This window comes from Cricetulus griseus, chromosome 2, assembly GCF_003668045.3.
Source record: "Cricetulus griseus strain 17A/GY chromosome 2, alternate assembly CriGri-PICRH-1.0, whole genome shotgun sequence".
NCBI lineage: Eukaryota > Metazoa > Chordata > Mammalia > Rodentia > Cricetidae > Cricetulus > Cricetulus griseus.
Genome location: NC_048595.1, coordinates 145,871,254 through 145,894,036, shown reverse-complemented (window position 1 = coordinate 145,894,036; position 22,783 = coordinate 145,871,254). Strand labels below are relative to the sequence as shown.

The following is a 22,783-nucleotide window of genomic DNA, read 5'->3' as shown; positions in this document are numbered from 1 at the left end:
TTCTCCTTTAAACCACTACACTGGCAAACTAAATAGAGGGGGAACACATAGCTACTATAATACCATACTTATCACAATCTACTAATTAGGGGTTCAGTAAAGTGTCTCAAAATGATGCTAATGGGAAGAGGAAGAAGGGTGGGACTACAGAAACTGAGATCACAGTATCCCACCCCAGGTTCTAACACAGGAAGGTTTTATATGGTAGAAATTTGCATCTATTACTTGGGACTATATGCACCTGATGTTATACAGTTATATTATATCATTATATATATATATATATATATATCACTGTAGTTATATGATTATATTATATCAATATATATTGAATAGGAATCAAATATGGACATTTGTGTCCTGGCTTAACAGTTACATTGATTCTTGTCCTTTATAATGTATATTCTAACAACTTTGCTTTCTATTCAGGCAAATGAGATCACCCTTCATTACAGTGCAACTTGAACATGTCAGAAGGGATACTCTCAAAACATAGTGATTGACAGAAAATATGAGCATATTATATATATATATATGCATATATATGATTTGTAGAAACTACAGTTTGTCATGCATTGAAATCTATCGAACTCTTGTTTCTTTGCTCTTTTCAAACTGAAATTCACTGAAGTAAGTCAAGTAGTCCCCCACTCCCATAAGGTACCCCAATAAAGGTCTGGATGACTAATATTTAGGACTAATATATTGTTAATGTTTAATATATAATAATATTTAGTGTGTTTTAGTCTTAACTGCATTCAACACAAAGTTCCATTTGCTCTGCATTTGTTCTAGCCGCTCCTTTTTGAACTTGTCCTGGAAAGAACAATGGTTATCTTCATCTTCTGTTTCTGAGATGATTTCCATCTTCTGGATGATGAGTTTGATGAGTTCATGCTGCTTTTCCAAGAGAGAAGTGAGGTCCTTCAGTCTGTAAGAGCACACATGTGTCATGAACATATTTTCAACCTCCTCCTCGCTTTTTATCCCTTGACTGCAGCAAGGACTAGGGACTAGAAGTGTTCTACACCAAGCACCTGTGCTCAGCTTGTAGCTCCATTGTAACCTCCACATTCCTGAAGTTGGAGTGATTTTCCCTAAGTTATTGTACTACTTTGTGACTACTGTTGTTTCCAGTTACTGTTTTGAAACATGCATAGAAAGGTTAAGCCACCTTCTCATGGACATAGTTACTAATAATTTCTGTGACTCTAAACTCTGCTAAACTGTAGAGCCCTCTTGCATATCTCCTGTCCACTAGGTAGCTATTCAAGGGATCCTACAAATCTTTTTATGTTTCTGTTATATGAACCAAGATGGCTCATGAAGAATACAGTTTATGGTAATGAACCAAGTAGTAAGAAAATCAGCATCCACTTATTCTTTGGAGAGCAAATTGGATGTGAATGGTCACAAATAAACTGAGTCCTAAAAAATGTCTCTTGATTTTCACTGCATGAGCAATGTCCCTCAATAGAACCTAATTTCATACACAAAATAAATGCCAGTATCATAATGTAACTGTACCCAATTTCTCATATGAAGATAGATGAAGAAATACAAACCTGTATTTCTGTTTCAATATTTCCATTTCCAAGCACATGTCAGTGTTTGGTACTTCTTGCCGTGTTTCTTGTGTCCAAAGAAAGTAATGAAAAAATCGCTGTGGGTAAAACATGGTGGTTACTAAAGGTGAATGAAATTCAGGACTGTTTCATGATCATGCATGAAAGTCCAGTCACCAAGTCAGGCTCAGAATGATAAATTGTTTTCTAGACTACCATTACAGCATCACAAAGCTCCTGGTCTACCTTAGAAACCATCAGGTCAAAAGCTACAGTGAAGTCACACAAAAGAGAAAGATTTAAAAATGCGAATGACATAGAAGGCATAAAAGAGGGAGGAAGCTGCCAAGAAAGGACTTTATTGGACCATTTTACAAGTTATCGTAAAAAATGCCTGCTCTGCATTGTGCGCAGTGCTGATCCATGTACAAGGTAGTTATTCTTTGAAACTGCTCTGCCTCACTATTCATCACAATTCAACAACTTAACAATATTTCACATATAGGCATTTTAGTTTTAATAAATTTTAAGTTATTGCTATTTTTTTTTACTGGTACCAGGGACAGAACACAGAACCTTGCACACACACTAGCTGTATTCCAGCTTAACTGAGTGTCCTTTTAATCATAGTTGACTAGAGAATGTCAAGGGTAGATGTGAAATGACCAAGAATGAGATAATTCCAGGACACAAAGGATTTCAAGTGAACTATGTATAAAAATAGAGTGGACCAGAGGGGAGAAGAAGAGGTAAGGGGATATCATATATAACCAGGATGGCTGTCCCACCTAGGCTGATGAATGGTACATGAACTGCACCATGAACCTTAGGGAAACACTGGGACCTTTTCACAGTGGGAGAAGATGAAACATGAAGTGAAGTTCGGCTTTGGGTGTGCTAAATTTAAAGAAGCTTTGAGACAAATGAGTAAAGACATAGTCAATTGAATATAGGGGCCTGGACCTAAAAGTAAGCTCTCAGCTAGAGAAAAAAGTTACTGAATATTCTGGGTTTAGGTGGTAATTGCAACCATGTACAAGGCTAGGGGATAGCATAGAGTTAAAATATAACCTAAACTGATGTGCAGAGATTGTGATTTTTGTGACCACACAAGATAAACTTAACCTACAAAGAACTCAGGAAGAGGAGTCATAAGATATAAGTAGCCTGGGCACAGCAGAGTTAGGATATGGAACTTCTGATTTTAGTATAGTTCTTCTCTCCTATAGTGCACTGTCTGCCTTGGTCTTTACATATGTTCTTTATTTTGCATTCTAAACAGACATCTGAACATAAGTCTACACATAAATGTATGTGGCAAGTGATTAGGAAAAGCAAATGAAGAACACCTGCCCTGCTAGACAGCTACTAAGAGGGTATAGCTGGCCCTTCTCTCTGCCTGAACATATAGGGATGTGATGCTGTGCATGAGTAAATGTCTCCCTCCTGACATCCTGATACTTTCATATAAGTCTTGTGCACTTGCAAAAATACAACTACTTCTTTCCCACAGGCAGAGGAGGTCCAAAGCCTTCTTGGAGATACTGCTGAGGCCTGCACAATGAATGGATGTCATACAACATCACTTGTTATGATCTTCCTCAAGAATACTTACTAACATCCTGCCATGTCTGGGTCTGTTCGGATACACAATGGTGGACTTCTGATCTACTTTGCGTAGGTACCACAGTGGAAGCTTTTTCTCCAAGTTGGTATGAAGTTCCACCTAAAATGCACATAGGGTTTATTGATAGAACCATAATTAGTATCTCAAAAAATCACCTCAAGAGCAAAATAAAAGTGAATTTCCGTGTCCTGATTTATACACAGTGATTGAGCTGGCCAGGCTTCCATCACCTGCCACCTTCCAGAGCTCAGTGACCTAGTTGTCCCTCCCTTGCCTTATCACACATGAGGCCAGAAAGCAATCCACAAATGAGGTGGAAGAAATGGTTGGAGAATTTAAAGTCAGCAAGCAATTGTTTAGTGTTCAGGGGCTGTAATCCACATTGGAGATACAAAGAATGTGATAGCCTGTACTGTTGGGGTGTTACAATGCCAAGAGTTCAGTACTGCTGGGAAGTTTGAATGGTATCATGTGCCCAGGGTAGGAGAGGAAGGAATGCTTAGCTGGGGAGATACAAAGTGAATACACAAATGTGGTTAAATTCACAAAACAAAAGGAAAACAAAAATGTAACTGCCATGCCTACACTCCTTCTGTGGGTTTTCCTTGTTATATTAGGGTGTGCAGAAAGTTTTACCCATGACATATATTGAATATAACTTCCTTTTAGAGACAGTATTTCATCTCTTTAATGTTTCTGTTTTGGGCTTGTATTTAGTTTAATTCTCATATTGTTTACTAATTTTTTTGGCAGTACTGGGGATCTGACCTGGGCCCTTACATATGCTCAGCAAAGGGCTCATGTAGTCTTCCATGGAGCCCTCAATCTTTCCTTTTGTTCTGTGTTTCTAGCCCTTGGTGTCTCTCTGGATATGGTAGTTGTGACAACTGTACAACAGCACTCACTTTGTTGACACTGCTTGTCAATACTTAGAATTTCAATGATTTTCATAAATAGTCAACCATAAAGACATTCCTGAGCATGGTGCCTCAAATGAAGTGTTCCCCAAGTAAAACACACTCACTACCTAGCTTACCATTTATTTTTATGATGAATACCACCCTTTACATACTGTAAATTAGTTTCTGATTCAAAAACCTGTATTTTCTTGTAGTTTGCTTACAATTCTGATTAAATGCTTGTTTTGATTTTTGTGATAATTTGCTGAGGATAAAACCCATTGTCTTTAAATGCTAGCCAAAGCCTTTACTATAGAGCTACATCTCCAGGCTCTCATTATCCACTGCCTGATATCTTTCAGCTTTCACTTACCCATTTCTCTAGGCAGTGCAAACACTCTGGCAAGAAAAAAAAGCTATTTTAAAGAGAGACACTGTCTGTCCCTAGGCTTCTTTGGCTATAAGACTGTTCAAACATTACAGTCAACTTCCATTCTCAGGAAAGGAAAAGGTTGGAGACCTGATGTCAGCCAGGAGAGCAGCATGTATGCTAGGAAGACATTTCAGTTGGTTTTAACAACCTGTAAAACCAGTTTGCAGGACGGTGTGGAGACAAGACAAAGGTTAAGTCAGTGATGAATGGGTTCACACCTTGACCATGAGTACTTAATTATATGTGCTTTTTTGGCTAGTTATAATTTTCTTTTTATTCTTGTCTTCTCTTCTTTGTTACACCCCATTCTTTGCTGTTGTCTGTGTTCACAGAACAGTTTTCTAATACATGGCACATGCAAATTCTAACTGCATATATTCAATTCATCATCAGGTATCCATTAAGCACTATGGTTCCATTCACAGTTGAAATTTAAAGACTAAAACCATTAAACAACAACAACAACAACAAAAAAAAACCAAATAAACAAAAAACCCAAGCTACTTCAAGATTCAGTAGCCAAAGACCAATCCAGAAATCTTTGACTTTGAGGAACTTTATATTAAAGTGCCTAACAAAATAGGACAGAGAGCACATGAGAACAAAGCTTCATAAATTTAGTTAGAGCTTCAATATAAAACACTTGTAGGGACCCTGTGGTCACATGCCAAACTATCAGGAGAGCTTCTGAACTGAACATTTAGGCTGTAATAAGAAAAAAAAATCCTCATATCAATTGGATAATGGTGGTACAGGCCTATAATCCCAGTACTCAGGAGGCTGGGCCAGTAGGATTATGAGTTCAAGGCCAAAGTGAGTGAAAAAGTGAATTCAAGATTAATCTGGTAGAATACTCACACTTATACTTATACACCTTCACACAAGCACACACAATCAAATACACACAAACACTTACACACACACACACACACACACACACACATACCTACAAACACACTACACACCTACATACACACATACTAACATATATCCACCCATGCACACACTCATACACACATGCATATACATACACATACAAACACCATACACACACCTACATACATACATATAGAAACCCCAACATATGTACACATACATATAGATACATTCACATATACACACATACAAACACATATCTACATGTACACCTTCACACCAATGTTGCTTTTGGTTTGGTATGCAAATAAGCTGGTTTCTCCAGTTGGCCATAACTTCACCTGATACAAGTTGTCAAACAATTTCTCAATTTTTCTGAGTAGATTACTCGAGGGTGTTTTCTCACAGTTGCTGATCTTTTTATTATAACCAGAGAACACACAAACAGGCACAGCTGGCAATTCTTAATATGGAGAAATATCCACAGAGATAGCTCTTAGAAAATCAGCTCTTCTTATATGCAAGTAACCATAAGAGTGTTGCTTTCAATATGTGTTTAATAATTATAATACTTACCTGCATAGCAATCCTCTTCAATGATGCATGCTTCTGGACCTCAGCAATGTCCCCAACTGCTAAACCAATCTGTAGTATGACAAAAGATCAATCATAGTACAACAAAAAAAAAAGACTCAATTAAAATCGGTCTTATCCACTCAAGTGTCAATAACTAAACACCATCAACTAAATGGTATATAAGCAACCCAACACCATGATATATAATATAAGGAATGTGAGTTCATTCTTTATATTTCTGGAGCCTGGAAGTCTAAAATGATGGTGTTAGGCCATTCAGTGTTGTACATGGTGTCTTTTATATATTCTCAAGGATTATCAGACAAAAAAGTTGTAACAAGCTCCCACATACCTTTCCACACAGGTGTGAATCATGCACATGAGTCCTCTGTCCTTATGGAAGAGTGACTCAGAGGCCCTGGTTTTTAATACTATTATCTTGATTAAACACTCAAACTGTGGCAAGATCACAGCCAAAGTAGAAGAGTGACACAAGATAAGGAGGCAGCGTCCAATTCAGACTAAAGTGATGGCGATGGATCCAGTGGTAAAGGAAGTCTGCCCAAAAGACCTGACACTTGAACTGAACTTTGAAAGACTAGAAAGAGCCTGTAGTTGAGAGAAAAGGAAAATCCTGCACTTCATTCCAAAGGCATGAAGGAAATGTGAAACACTCCTGGCAAAGATGGGAATTGGGTAAGATCAAGATGATGGTGAGCCAAACATAGAGTACAGACGGGTCTAGACTTGATTAAGGTTTCTAAAGAGTCAGGAAAATGAATTTAACAGGCCCAATTTTAAATCAAAATGATCAGCTTTTAATTAGCTATCTCTGTAGTGAAAATGCGTAAGAAGAATTTGGCAGAGAAAAGAGACAGTAGTCTCCTCCAATGATGGCTGTGATACAGATCAAGTGCCATGAGGACATAGGATAACTAGGGGAAGATGTGAGAGTGAAGAAGGAACAAAGGCATGGAGGCAGGAACTAAGAAACTTTCCATCATCTGGACACTACACCTTTGGACCATAGAAACCAGGAGGTATTAAACCTTATCTTTCTAAGTTTGCTGCCTTCTGCAGTTTCTTACAGTAACATAAAGCCAATACATCAAATAGATGTTAAATGGGGTTAAGAATCCTTAGTTTTTGTGCTGATTTGAAAGAAAATGTCCTCCAAAGAGACTGGCACTATTAGGAGGTATTGCCATGTTGGAGGAAGTATATTACTATTGGGGTGGGGCTTGAGGTCTTTTTTCCTCAAGCTTCCCTCAGTGTGACAGTTAGCTGACTTCCTGTTGCCTGGAAGATGTAACTCTCAGCTCCAGCTGTCTGACTGCATGCTGCCATGTTCCCTTTCATGATCATAATGGACTGAACCTCTGTAACTGGAAGCAAGGCAGCCTCAATTAAATTATAAGAGTTGCCATGGTCATGGTGTCTCTTCACAGCAATAGAAAAGCCCAACTAAGACAGTATAATTTAATGTTCCAAGTAGTTAATGGAATGAGCAATGAGATATCACTTACTAGTAAATTCATGAGAACAATCGGGACAAACATTGTGAAGAGAATAAGTTGCCCAAAGGTCAGGATTGGATACGCCAATTCCTTTTTTAAGAGTGGTTCTAGGAAAGCATCTCGATAGTTGATGTCTCCTAGCATCATAGTGAAAGTCTGGATTAAGGAAAGCAATGGAGAGCTGAAGGCATCCTGAAAAAAAAGAAGAAAAGAAAACAGAAAATGAAAATCTCATATCATGACAAAAGTTTCCTGATAACTAAATGATGATAATTTTACTAAGAATGCTTTTTAAAATTCACACATGTAGCTCTTAAGATACAGTCATGGGAAGTATTATTAACAAATGACAATCATCAAAAGTAAATATAAAATACATTTTGGTGCTTAAATATAAACTTTTTGGCCAGAGGAATAAAATCTAATAACATTACACTTTTTCTTCAATAAAAACATTTAAAAGATATATAAGATACAAACTTTTTAAATATAGTTATTAATTTACTTGGCCATTAGGATTTAAGTATAAATATATACTTATAATATTACTAGTGATGAAATAAGCTAGAGATGCAAATATCTCACTTGGAAATTCAGGAGGACGTAAAAGCTGAGGCTAAAAGCCAATAGGAGGAAGATAAACACTCCCGTCGATCTCAACAATGTTTTAAAAATCACCTCCAACATAACAATGAAAATTCCACAGTTCTCAAACCTAGAAAAGCAAAAGTATTAAAGCAGTTGTTCATTTTGGTGTCAAAGGGTGCTTCATTCAGTATTTGTCATGGAGTAAGTCAGATAGGAGGTTTAATAGATGAGATCACTGATGTCAGGCATTTTGGAATAAACAAACAAACAAACAAACAAACAAATAAATAAATAAGTGCTAAACTGCAAGTAAACAAATCTTTTCAAACTATTGGGCTCCTTCCTCCTTCTCCTCCTTTTCTGTTCTTTCTTTCTTTCTGTTCTTTCTTTCTTTCTTCCTTTATCTCTCTTTCATTATTTACTTTTTAGACAGGGTTTCTCTGTGTAGCCCTGGGCAGAATATTTCTGTCTTATTAATGCCATCTTTGCCATGTTTCTTTGCATTACCACTTTACCAATGGGATGGACCTTTACTCTTGGTGATAAATAGACACCATCACTAACCAAATAAAAGAAAATGATGCCAATTGTTTAGTAAAGGAGTTGGGGACAGAAAATCTGTGATGGATCAAGTAGAAATTGAGTAAAGGAATTCACGTTCTCAGAAACCCCCAAGACAGGACACAAAGTACACATTTACACTCATCCACCCCTAGCATATTACACTGTGAAATGCTTGGATACACAACATGCACAATATCTGGCCACTGGCTTATACTTTTCCTTTGTCAAAGATTCTTAAAAGAAGGAATCATAATATGTAACAAAATCCCACTACTTAATATATACCTGAGTCAAAAATCCCTTTGTACTTTATAAACATGCATACATATTATATGTCAATCAAAAAATACATTGTTTAAAAATCTTGAAGGAAATTTAGCTGAGTTCCCAAAAAGGACCAGAAATGTGGCAAGATCACTGATAGTGCCTGACTTGAATCTATATTCCCTCTGGATCACTGCTCATTCCCAAAGCCATGTCCTCTCCTTCTGGAGGCCACACCTCAGTCAGTATGGTAATATTATTTATAGAGATGCATATTAAAGCAGAGTAAGCATATCCCTAGATACCCAAGACTCTGGTTCAACCTATTTCTCATCTTACTAGCTGAAACCTTCAGTAAATTACTGCTACTCAGTGCTTACATTTCTTCTTTGATGCAATGCACAGAGTGCCATTTGCTTCTTGTTATCATAAGCATGTGTAAAAATGATAATCAACATCAGCAACTGCTAGCATGAGAACTCAGCCCACTTTCTCTCTCTTGAATCACTTACTCCTTTTAAAAATAGATTATTTATTCCCTGTTTTAGTATTCCTTTTAAAATACAGTTAATTTAAATGTTTTAACCCAATGTATATTTTTTACTGAATAATGTCAGATGAAACAAGAGTAGCTAAAACATTTATTTCCATTTTTGCTCACATTTGATCTAGGGTTTTTGATGAAGGCAGATTTGGCATTGAGGGTACTGTGCTCATGTCTAGATACTTTTTAGTTGTTATGGTAAGGATGATGATCTGAAGCTGGTGTCTAGTGGGTAGAAATCTGGGATGTTGTTAACTACACAACATGGTTGTTGTAGATGTGGAACTGCTCCCTCTACACACTGATATATACCAAAAATAATTAATGGGTCCCAAATCGAGGAGTTAAAGCCTCAGTCTACACACTGAGCCCCATACCTTTCAGGAATAACATATTAAAATCCTCACATTTAAAACACCTGTAAATGGTGAGTAGCAAGTTAAAAATTCACAGCACTTACATTAGTTCTTTCTTTGATATTTAAAAATTTATAGAATGTAAAAATCATCCAGACTGGTCTTACCTTTGAAGATATAATAGAAAATTCATCCAATAGAAGAATATTGCTATTGCTCCACATTGCCACTGCATATATGCTGGGATGTTGAGAAACAAGGGCAATACAAAGACGATACTGGTTGTGTAGATGACCCATTCCAGTGCATTGTTGTAGTCCAGGAAATAATTCCTTTTCTGGATAGAGGATGGTGAATTACCACATGAAGAAACTTGGCATCTATGAATGGTTATTTATGCTCTTAAGACAAAGTGTCACATCTGTCATTCTGGGATGACTTAACAATCAGTGCCAGAGATGGTTGATGCCTGTCCTAGTGCAATAGGTATCTGATAACTAAGAAAATGCTACATGTTTGTTTGTTTGTTTTCCATATAAATTGCATATTCCCTGTTAAGAACACTTATTTGCTTTTATGTTTTTTTTCTTTTGAGAAAGAATTTCTCTGTGTAGGTTTCTCTGTGTAGTACTGGTTGTACTGGAACTCACTCTGTAGACCAGGCTAGCCTCCAAATCAGAGATCCTCCTGCCTCTGCCTCCTAAGTGCTGGGATTAAAGGCATGCATCACTACCTCCCAATTTAAGGGAACTTCTGAAGAACTGCTGATTAGTCTTATAATTCCTGATGTCTTTCTGCCTCTAAGGACATACAATTCTGATAAGACATTGTGAGCAAATGTGACTATAAAGAAGTTTGAGATGTGTGCTGAAAGTTAACCAGAGAAAAAAGCCAAAGCCCAATGCTGTAGACTATTTAAGTATAAACCAGAAAAAGGGAGATCAACTTTAACTGAAGACCTATATAATGTTATAGTTTTAATGCTATCATTTGCATTGTTAAGTTAGAAGTTGAATGAAGATAAAAGAGTCTAAATAATGGATCCTAAATTATTTAAAATAAAATAATGCAACTTAGCTATCAGGATTGTGACAATTTACTGAAAAAAAAAAAGGAATACACATACACATGGTAGTATTTATGAGTTATAATAGTAAATGAATACAAATTTGTATTAATGCCATTAGTCTTTAAAACAGAAATTTATGCACTTCCATTGTATAACAAAGAAAATCTCAGAAATGTAATGCTGTAAAAGCGATATGATTTACAAAAAGTTCAAAAATATACAAAAGCCATAAATAAAAATTTAAAACTATATACTTAGAAATAAAGAATCTCATTTGCCAAAGAAAAGCTCTTTGGATACTTTATGTAATTCTTATGTCTAATCTGCACCTAACTCATTATCTTAAAATTTTAAAAATAAAGGAAAACAAAATGCCATGAAAAATTGCCAAGCTAGGTGTGTAGCACATACAGATAATCCCTGGATTCCAGAAGCAATGGCAAGAAGTTCATGAATTCAAGGCCAGATTAAGCCAGAGTAAGACTCCCCAGCTCAAAAAAATGTTTCCAAGTTTATAACAATTTGGCTTTTCTTCAATAAAAAGAAAAAAAAAAACATTGCTCTCATCCAATGATTCAAAGACAGACCTGTTTGAAATGGGATCTGGAGAAGTTATTTAACAAGACTTATATTTCAAATTTGAAATCAAATTCATAGTATTACAATTAGAGTTGACTATAAGCAAAATATCTGAAATAGTACAGGAGCAAACATGGTGAAGTCATTCATGATGATTTCGGTGGTTAGACAGATCCACCTGGAAGCAGTAATTGGAGCAACTCTTTCTCATATGTGTCAACTAGGCAGTGTGACCTTACCAAAACTTATGTAATTTCTACATTTTGAAATTCCTACATGAGTCAAGCTGTGTGAATTGAGTATGACAAATACCATTTAAATAATTGTTTACTTCATACAATTTATATTAAAATAGAGCTTAGAAATACAAACTGAGTTTTGTACCTGTTGGAAAATTTGGACCACTTCTTTGCAATATCCAAATAAACTTGATAAAAAAACTAGAATCATACATACTTTTATTGGAAATGAATTCTGAAACAAAAAGCATAAGACAGAAGAATTACGAGAGGTTTAAGAGTAGACAAAATTTGTAGGGGAACCTGTAGCCACACCTGCTTAGGGGCTGGCTACAGGTCTGCCTGACCACGCCTGACCAGGGCGTGGTCAGGGTGACATAGAGTAAGTTTGAGTTGGCTGAGTTTCGCTTTCAGTTTTCACCCCTTTTGGCTTGTGTACAGGCTGATGTCACACCGGCTGGCTAGGTCGCTGTGTAAGTAAGGCTTTTCCCTATTAAATACCCTTATATTTCTAGTTGGCTCCGTATTGGTAATTTCCCACTATAAAAATTTACTCGCATCATAATTTCTCACTCATAAATTTTATTTTACTTTTGCATCATTTCTATACATTGTCTACAATTGCATTAAACTTAAAATTATTGCCATGCGAATACTCATCTCATTTAGTAGAGATGACATACTCATTTCTTAACACTCCTAATATTGCCTGTTCAAACATTGTCAAGCGTTCAGACATTGTCAAGGGACACGGATCTATAGATCTACATATGTTTTAAACAATTGTGGTAAAGTACACATGCCATAAAATTTACAGCTTCAAAATCTTCATTGCAGGTATTTGTTACTTATTTAGTGTGTATGTGTGTGTGTGCACGTGCATGCATGCATGCACTCCTGTCACAGCATGAAGGTGGAGAACAGAGGGCAATTTGAAGAAGTGGGTTCTCTGTTCCCATCATTTGTGTCCTACATATTGAAGTCAGGTCATCATGCTTGGCCACAAGAGCTTTTACCCACTGATCCATCTTGCTGCCTCTCTCCCCAATTTGCCACTTTAAAAACTCTACACCTTAAATACACCTTTATAGTATGAAAACATAATTCCTATCATTAAACACTTTCACATCATTATATTAACATCACCACTACTTCCAAAGTGCTCCCATTATTTTATAAAAAATGCATACTCACAAGATAATTCCCCCTATTACCTTTTCCTTGCATTCTCCACAATGACATATCCATGCTACTTTTAGGGAAGTTATAAGTTCTCACATTTAGTATTTTGTCTAGATGTCAATTCCTTTGCAAATTCTCCTATTGACCATTTGTTAATATTTGCTCTCAACCTAAGAAATTTCTTTGAAGAAATCTGTACCACACATAAGTTGTATTTATAATAACCAAAGTCCTGATATATCAGTGTTATTGTGGACTTGTTAATTCTAAAGAAAAATATGTTTTTACAATTCTTAATTTTAAGATGTTAAAGTTTTGAAATACCAGAGTGTCTACTGTTTCCAAATGATCAGTAGTTTCATTGATTATTCCAGTGGAGTTGAAGGCCAGTCCAGGCTTTATTTTAACAACAAGAAAGGTCATGGGTATAAGACCAAGACAATAAGATCCTAGGTTCATCATATGGGCTCTGAATCCATAAGCACACCTGCAAAAAGAAAAAAGAAAAAGAGCAAATCACAACTCAGTCGTCTCAAATATACAGACATTATGGAAAAAAATCACAATGACCTATTTCAGACATCTATTTTATAAATTCTTTGCATTTTACAACTAAAAGTTCCTCTAATTTACCTTCCTCATTTTTAGGAGATGGAATCTCAGTTGCTGAGCAAATGGCAAAGTCTCACCAACTCATGAAAAGCAGAATCTTCCATCCATGTGTCTTAGCTTCAAACTTAGCCTTTCTGTACTATACCCCTATTGTCTCACTGCTCACTAAACTTCATGACCAGAAGGTTATATTGCTTCTCACATTAAAAAAGCACACACTTCAAAGGTGTTAGTGTCAAAAATAACCTTACTGATTTTTATTGACTAAAATTGCATCCATGCTTATTCTTCTTAAATTCTAAAACAATAATAATATCTAAAACAACTAAAACCTATACAATATAATTGCTTAGAAGGCTTTTGGTAGAGATACAGGTAACATCATTTTAAGCAGAAGGACTAGTACCCACCATTTCATGAGTAAGTATTCCTTACACACAGGGTGGTTGAGAAGTTCTATGCGGTTATGTTGTACCATGACCTGAAAATAAGTAAAAAGCAATAAAAACAACTGAGCATAAACCGAGTGTCTTGTTTTCTGATTTATTATGGTATTATGAGTACAACATTCGGTTATTTTAGAAATTTGGAGAAGTTAACACTTGCATAAAAAATAAAAATATGCTGCCAGGTGGTGGTGGCACACACCTTCAATCCCAGCACTTGGGAGGTAGACGCAGGTGGATTTCTATGAGTTCAAAGCCAGCTGATCTACAAAGAGAGCTCCAGAACAGCTAGAGCTACACAGAGAAACCCTGCCTCAAAATAAATTAAACAAACAAACAAACAAATACATGGGAGAGGAAGAGAGAGTCATCATTTTTATACAGATACAATCACTTGATTTAGTCTGTCTCTTTTAATCTCTGCCCCAATGATACGGTATAATCTTGTTAATCTTCAGTAGGGTTACAGCAGTAATCAAAATTATAAATAAACTGGCAAGGGTGAAGAAATTCAGCCTTACCTTTCTAGAAGCGATTTCATTAATAGGGTACATACAAGGAGTTAAAAATTGTATGTGCATTAAAAGCTTTTAAGGGTGTTATTAGTAACTATTAGTGTCTATTTCAAAATTACATTTCAATTTCCACAGAACTGAATAAAGAGAAATGAATGACCTTGCGTGGATAAGAGAATCTGCCAGATCTCTATCTTTCACAAAAACACAAACCACACTACCTTTGTGAGAGACAGAGACTCCAGTTAGGAGGACCCTGCTTGCCAGATGAACATGTTAACCTAGAAGGGCTATTCTCCAGAGAAGATGAATTCTAGAAAAGCCAAAACTGAAAAAAATACAGAGATGGGCCACATGGCAGGGATAAAATGAACTATAAAACTGTCTTCCCAGAACTCTTCAATTTCTGTCAATCATGTTGTAGCCTAGAAATTCAGAGTTCAAGTGGTAACAAGTCAGTAAATACAAACACTAGACTTACATTGAGTATTGTAAGAGGCTCGTATACCACATCCTGGGTAGGTGTTACTTTTTTGGTCAATGATAGTGGGCACTGAAGATATTTGAAGTTATACTCAATCTGTGGAAGACATAAATTTAAAATATTAGCCTAATAATTAGCCTAGTAAAGACCTCCAATACTTTTAAAATTTCTTTTTGAGATCTAGTTATTTATTTTAGAGGTTATAGGTGTTTTGCCTTAATGTATGTCTGCATACTTCATGTGTGTTTGATGTCCACAAATTCCAGAAGAGGGCATTGCAATCCCCTGGAACTGGAGCTGCAGACAATTGTATGCTACAATGTGGGTGCTGAAAATTGAACCTGGGTCTTCTGGAAAAGCAACCAATGCTTTTAAAAACTGAGCCATCTGTCTAGTCCCCTGTTACTTCTTGATAAACCAAATATGCCAGCTTAAATTTTAGCTGAAAGTCAACTGGTATAACTATTAATAATTTCAAATGGAGAAAAGGAAATTAAGTTATGACATGTAAATTGCAAAAATAAATTAATTGGAAAGATATTTTTAATTTCTTTATAGAAATGAGAAAAATAGAATTATATGGTTTAGGCCTCTGTCTACCTAAATGATTTGAGTCACCCAAAATCTGGTGGTCTAGATTCATAATCCTGAGGGAAAAAAATGATCACTTGCCATGCTGTCCTCTCAGAACAAGGAAGGAAAATAGGTCCTAAGTAGTTTCATACATGCATGAGAAGTGCCTGGATGACTGGTCAACCACCCCTATGAGACATGCAAATTTTTAGACATTCACTCTTCCCATAAAATATGTAAGTAAATGTGAACACTGAAAATAATGCTAAATGATGGCATTAGAAGTAACTAAATATTTGGGGGAAATGGAATGTAATGAGAATATTCTCTCATAAATAATGCAATATGAAAGCAGTACTCATCATCTACTATAGATTGTAGAACTACAGTAGCACCACTTTTATATTTTCAAGGAATTTTTATAAAATACAGTTCATATTATCATAATAAAATAAACTTACATGGTAGTCTTGACAGGACTTGTCCTCTGTGGAAGGTATCATGCAGAAATCTAAAAGAACCTTTGAGAAAAAAATCCAGCTGAAATATTGGGGGAGCAAGACTGTACATGAAAAAGGACTTTATTTCATTTCTAAAATAATATACAGGCTGTTCCTGTGCTTTCCTTTGCTTCATGATCCTTTTCCAGGAAGAACAAGGAATTGAGAGTTTTCTCCAAGTAGCACTGCTGCCCTACAAAGGGCATGCTAAGTTAATACCATGAATTTGCTACCTGTCACTAATATGGTCCTCTATGTTAGATGTTCATCTAGGATGCAGGAGCCTCATAATCAGATTCTGCAGTGCTTATCAAGCCATAGACTGTTATTTTCATGGTTGAATAGACACATATATTAAAAAATACCTTTCTAATACAAAGAAAGCAATTCTGTAAGAATAACCATATATGACCACCACCACTTAACATTACAGCTGAGTAGGAAAAAGGAAGACATGGGGTATGCCACATGGGAGAGGCTACTGCATATAGAAGCAGCTGGTGTTCAACCAAGTGATCACTAGGTTCCTGCTCTCTGAGGGGGGGTCATCCTAGATCTTTTGATTTATAAAGGAAGTGCCCATATCATTAAGGACAGAATTTTAGTATAAATGTTAGAAACAAATGCAAATGTGAAGAGCTTTTATTCTGCTATCAAATACACTGTCTCTGCCCTAAACTTGAATTATTTGAAGAAAAAAATCTATTAACCAAATTTCATTATATTACAGGTAATAACTGTTATGATTCTTTTGTCCCAGCAGGCCCTAGTTAATTATTTGTTGGCTATTTCCCCTCATAGACTTTGAAAATTAGAAACTGTAAAGATAGAAAGTACTACTATGAGATTATGATGATAAGAGTAAATCCTTCTTCCACACTACATACTCATAAAGACTTTTGCTTAAGGGAGCTTACTTTCATGCACTCAGGGAGGTATTCTACCATTTCTGTGATTGGACATCTATTGCTTGGAGAATAATGACTGAAAACTTGAAGACACTCATCCCATCTGTAAGTAACACATTAGAGAAGCAGAGTGGTTAATCATTTTTTTCATTGTAGTAGAAACTGAAGATTACACACTTGTAATGGAAGCCTAGCTTTAATTGTATTCTTAGGCATCATGCTCACATACTGACTGCAGGGAACCACGTGAACCAAGATCAATCCATCAATATTATACTAATCCATTAACAAGGATCAGGAAAGTCCGGATTGGCTGTTATCATCACTGTTCTCTCTCTTTAACTCTCTTTTATAGAAGGCAGTCCTATTTTTTTCTTTCTCATCTGCAATCTGACATTTTCTGAGGTTTCTGAGGTAGTTTCTGAGGTGATTGTGTTAGGTAAAGACAGCCTTGTTCACATATTTGAATCAGGAGCTTGGTATAATATCCATATTTATCTCATATATATGTATACATGTGGTATACTGAGTTGAATTGAAAAATAACATGTGTAGAATATAGCAATTAGGGTAGATCCTGCCACAACATTACAGAGTGTGTCTGTTTCTTCACCACCATCTAGAGAGATGGGACTGGAAGGTACTTAGTATTCCAAAGAGAAATCTATAACAAGAAGCAAAGATGAGCTCATTTATCTCTAAGGTAATACCTGCAAGATGAGTCTGATGCTATTACTACCAACCCTGACAGAATGTTTATGAGTAAAACTCATGTGGAATATCTGGATTATTATCAGTAAAGATGGCTAAGCACTTTGGTTCCCTGGTGTTTCAAAGGGAATGAATTCTTGAGACTCCATAGGCTCCAAAGGGAGGCTATATCTGCCTTGAATATGAATGTTGGCCACTTTGTGTCCCCAAATGGGTGACAAGGGTTGTCTGAACATTTATTTGTACTGCTGTTGAGAAGTTTTGTTTGAAGAGTGGAAAAATGATCTAATTTCATCATTCAAACTCTTTATACTGGCTAGGGCAATGGCTCAGTGGTTAAGAGTACTGGCTGCTCTTCCAGAGGACTTGTGTTCAATTTCTAGCACCCACATGATGCATCACAATCATCCATGACTCCAGTTTCAGAGGCCAACATGCTCTTCTGACCTCTGCAGGCACCAGGTGCACATACACACATGCTGAAAAAACATTAACATAAATAAATATTTGAGAAACAAGACTCAACTCCTTAGTGGATGATTTATATAGGTATATCCATAAAAGGTCATATGTTGTAAAGGGACATTTCATTAAATGCCACTAATAATCTTAATTATACTTTCTATATTGTTATTATCATTTACTTCATTTATTTACTTATTTATTTATTGTGGTTGTCTGGAGGAACATGCACCACAGTCTGATTATTATGTTTGAGGACAACTTGTGGAAAGTCAGTTCTTCCTTTTTTTTTACCATATGAGTTCTAAGGCTTAAACTCAGGTAGTCAGGCTTGGTGGCAGGCATGATAACCTGATGGTCTAGCTCCCTAGTCCTAGAACTATCTTCATCAGCATCCAGTTTGGGAGTTTGTGCAAGCAAGATCATATCTGACAAGTCCAGGAAGGCAGGCCAGAGTTTGCTTGACAGTAACCTTGTTGTCAAAAGTTCCCTGTGCGTGGACCCCAGGGCTCTCACAGAAGGCTAAGCAGGTTGCATTGGGCTATCATGTTTGGTTTGTAGAAATAAAGACTGAGGATAAAGCAATGCTCCCTTTGTCAGCAATAACTGAACAACGGGAATAGGTTGATTCAAGGCTGAAGATGTTCTTTCCCTCTCACTTGTTCTCAGGCTAGGGGTGCATCTGGTTATCTGAAGATGCAGGTTACCAGGAAGATGGGAAGATGCATACCTTTTACTCCTGATGGTTGTGAGAACCACTTCCTTCCGCTTATTGTGCAGTGCAATGTGTAGAAAGGAGGCATGCTGCTTATTCAGGAGGATGTCAGCGTTGTAGCTCAGAAGCATCGCAACAGCCTTGGCATGGCCTTCCCGTGCTGCAAAGTGGAGCGCTGTGTTCTTTCCAGTAAAAACAGAGCACATAAAGTAGGTTAAGAGCAGTACAAGTCCTTTGCCTGTTTTGTTACCCTTGTTTAATTGCTGAATTTCTTTAAAAATGATCAACAAAGCTAGCTACTTAATAGCAAGTGTATCAATTTAAACCCCATGTTCACAATGAAGAGTTTTCATTGGGAGAGAGAGGAGAAAGAGAGAGGGGGGTTGTGTATTGCTTTGTGGTGCTCTGTGATGCTTCTATGGTAAGATGACTCCATAAGGACAAATGAGAAGCTATTAGGGTAAGGCTCTGATAGTAAGCACAGAAGCACATGCCCTTGAGGACTTAGCACCTATTAGAACTGTGGATTCTAGACTTGGGGTTCTACAAGCTCATTAAGAAAGTCAGAGACTAGGCTAGAGAGATGGCTCAGGAAGTAAGAGCAGTGGCTGATCGGAATTCCAGAGTTCCTGAGTTCAATTTCTGGCCAACCACACAGTGGCTCACAACCATCCATAATGAGATCTGGCGCCCTCTTCTGGCCTGCAGGCAAAACACTGTATACATAATAAATGAATAAATATTGAAAAAAAAGTCAAAGACTATTATTATACGGTTGCCAATTTGTCAATTTTCCATATGAAAATGGTTTTCAAAATAAAACAGACATCATGATGGCCAGTCTCAATCATTTCTTGAGGAAATGTGTACTTCAATACTCTCTAAACAAACAGAGATGCAGCTTTAATTGTTATCTTGACACAACCTAGAAGAGCATTTCAGTTGACAAACTGTCTAGATCTGGTTGGTCTGTTGACATGTCTATGGGGGTGTGTTTTGATTGTTGATTGTTGTAGAAGAGTCCAGTCCTTTGTAGTTGGCATCATTCCTTCTGCAGAGGTCCCTGAACTAGAAAAGACAGGAGAAAGCCATATGGGAGCAAGAAAGCCGGGATCCATCTATTTCTCTCTGTTCTTGACTGTGTATGTGATACAACTAGCTGCTTTGAGTTTCTGCCTTGAACTTCTCTTCAGTGATTGGCTGCAACATGGGATTGTAAGCCTGACAAACTCTCTTTTGTGTGTGTCAGGGAGCTCTAGCAAATCAACGGAAATGAAACAAGAACACAAACTGGCACCAGAGACATAGAGTTGTTGCTGTGAATCTGATCTCATGAACCTTTCTGGTTTTGAATTCTTTTGTTGGAGGATTTTGGAACTTTAGATTGGAAAAGCCACGGAATGCTCAGAGTTTATTGGGAGTTGTTGCTATAATGAACTCCATCTCATGATCTTTCATGGCATTCATGGCATTGAGTTATTTTGTTGGAGGGTGGTGGAGGATTTTGGAACTTTATGTTGGAGAAGCTATTGACTGCTCAGAGCTTCTGTGTGGGAGTCTGGAAGATAAGAATGCTTTTAGGTGGCTTCCAGATAGTGGAGGCCAGATCATTATTCAGGGGGGCCATTTGTGTGATAATTTTGGCTAAGAATCTTTGTGTGTGTGTGTGTGTGTGTGTGTGTGTGTGTGTGTGTGTGTGTTGATCACGATGGGGCTGAAGAATTAGCTGTGATTAATAATAGGCCACCAGTATCCAATGAAGTCATCTGTGCTTCTTTGGGACAATAAGAATACTTTTCTTCAGTGTTTACACATAGAAAGTATAAACTGCAGGCCAGTGGGGGCAGGGGAAGGCAGAACTTGCCAATGAAAACACTGTCCATTGGGGTGCTGGTTTTGAAGACAGGAAAAATACAAGATTGAGGGGATCATGGAGAGTAGTTGAAGCTTGACCCTTTATAATGGGGTGGGAACCATTGGTAAAGGTGAACACTCTGCTGCAATAGAGATAGGCCAATGCTGTGGGTTACCTACCAATGATACCTGCAGGAGTGATGCAAGGCTGGCCCAGGGTTACCTACCAATGATACCTGCAGGAGTGATGCAAGGCTGGCCCAGGCCTAGGACAGAAACTGTGTACTGTGGATGGCAGAGTTGCTGGAAAGGTGAGAATGCCCTTTGGAGAGCAGAGGTTACAAACCTCAGATGTTGGACAATGGGATACAAAATTGATTTACATTGGTGGGGCTTGGTTTCACTTATGTGCCATGATTCACTTATTCTGTGGCTGAGTTATGGTTACTATGATGAAACACCAGAACCAATGCAACGTGGAAAAGAGAAAGTTTATTTGACCTATGCTTACATTGTTCATTGCCAAAGGGCATCAGGACAGTAATTCAAATGGTAGGAACTGGAAATCGAGAACTGATGCACAGGCCATCGAGGTATGCTGCTTACTAACTTGCTTATCACGGCTTGCTCAGTCTGCTTTCTTATAGAACCCAGGACCACAAACTAGGGGTGGCACTGCCCGCAATGGACTAACACCCCCCTCATCAATCACTAAGTAAGAAAATGTCGTGTAGCTTGATCTTATGCATGCAGTTTCTCAATTAAATTTCCCTCATTTCAGATGGCTCTAGCTTGTGTCAAGTTGACATAAAACTTGCCAGCGTATTTCCCTTTGGAATAAGAGTGCTTAAGTGTGCATTTTTAGATTATTATTGTTATTATTATTATTATTATTATTATTATTATTATTTGCAGAAGCCTACACTTGTGAGACTTTGGACTTTTAAAGAGACTTTGGGTTTTTAGGAAGTTGGCTTTTTAAGGACTGGGTACTTTTAATTTGGATTGTGTTTCATATATAATATTAATGTGAAAACTTGAAAATAAGGAAAGGAAGGCTACAGCTTATAAGTAATGTGGGTGTTTGTATGTCAAGTTGACAAGAAGAAGATTATGATGGTTTTGATTGTTAACTTGCCACAGACTAGGGTCCATCTAGGAGCAGAGCCTCAATTTAGGAGTCCTCTAGCTCTGATCACCCTGTGGGCATTGTATTGAGAGTTGATTGACTCTTCCCCCCTATAGGCTGGAAGAACCTTGCTGAATAGAGAGCAAGCAGCAAGAGTACATTAATTTCTCCTGGCTTGTGATGTATACATGCTTTAAGTTCCTGCCTTATGTGCCCTTCCACCCCCAGAATGATAGATTGTAACTTGGAACTGTGAGGCCAACAAACTCCTTCCTCCCCTAAGTTTCTTGTCAGGATGTTTTATCATGGCAACAGAAAAAGATAAAAGACTAGAGTAATTCCCAATAAAACACGGTGAAGTTAATCCTCTCAAATTGCTGTGCTTTATATCAGATGCCTGTCTTTGGGAATGAATACCCAGCTTTGCCCTCTCTACTTTTCTGGGTTCACAGGGAGATATAAAATGTTAAGGTGAAACCACAGGCTTCTGTAGCTATGAGTGGGGAGCTTTAACTAACACATCCCTCACTGTTCTCCACTTTCTAGTCTCCTTTTACTTACACTCCACTCCAAGGAACTACTTTTTAAAAAAAATCAACAAAGGGCTGAGAGCAGAGAATGGGTTGTAAAGAAGACTTTCTTGCAAGCTTGGAAGTTTGTTCTATGTCAAGATTTCAATTTGGTCAGAGGGATCTGGTACCTACCCCTTCTTCATCTAGTCGATCAGTACACTTCAAGTTAGTATCGAGAATGACCTTCATGGTCTGAGTGTACCCACCCATGGATGCGTGGTGCAAAGCCGTCCAGCCATTGTGGTCACTTTCAAAGAGATGAGAAAAGACATGCAAACATACTTATAGGTTAAACATGGAAAGTGATGCCACTAAGCTCTTTTTAGTTTGAGCAGATGGCAAAGCATGAGATGCAACAATTCAATATTTAGTGTATATCTATATGTGGTAATTTCAAGCATAGTAGTGTAGCTAATTTACTTAC

General features: G+C 37.2%; 1 protein-coding gene across 2 annotated transcripts in view; it reads right to left on the bottom strand.

The window, feature by feature from the left end:
• Positions 1-732: 732 nt before the first annotated feature.
• The window catches only part of Trpa1 (transient receptor potential cation channel subfamily A member 1), a 43,689-nt gene continuing 21,638 nt past the window's right edge, over positions 733-22,783 (bottom strand). Inside the window, exons 13-27 of one of the 2 annotated variants that reach the window (XM_027398821.2) lie at positions 22,492-22,606; positions 18,820-18,986; positions 16,926-17,019; positions 15,970-16,029; positions 14,933-15,031; positions 13,901-13,971; positions 13,203-13,365; positions 11,842-11,931; positions 9,977-10,146; positions 8,079-8,208; positions 7,503-7,685; positions 5,977-6,045; positions 3,181-3,291; positions 1,566-1,663; positions 733-931 (exon numbers count right to left, since the gene is read on the bottom strand). In XM_027398821.2, the coding sequence (XP_027254622.1) occupies positions 733-931; positions 1,566-1,663; positions 3,181-3,291; positions 5,977-6,045; positions 7,503-7,685; positions 8,079-8,208; positions 9,977-10,146; positions 11,842-11,931; positions 13,203-13,365; positions 13,901-13,971; positions 14,933-15,031; positions 15,970-16,029; positions 16,926-17,019; positions 18,820-18,986; positions 22,492-22,606 (1,819 nt within the window). The remainder of the gene's footprint in view (positions 932-1,565; positions 1,664-3,180; positions 3,292-5,976; positions 6,046-7,502; positions 7,686-8,078; positions 8,209-9,976; positions 10,147-11,841; positions 11,932-13,202; positions 13,366-13,900; positions 13,972-14,932; positions 15,032-15,969; positions 16,030-16,925; positions 17,020-18,819; positions 18,987-22,491; positions 22,607-22,783) is intronic. The other variant, XM_035439007.1, reaches the window with a different exon arrangement.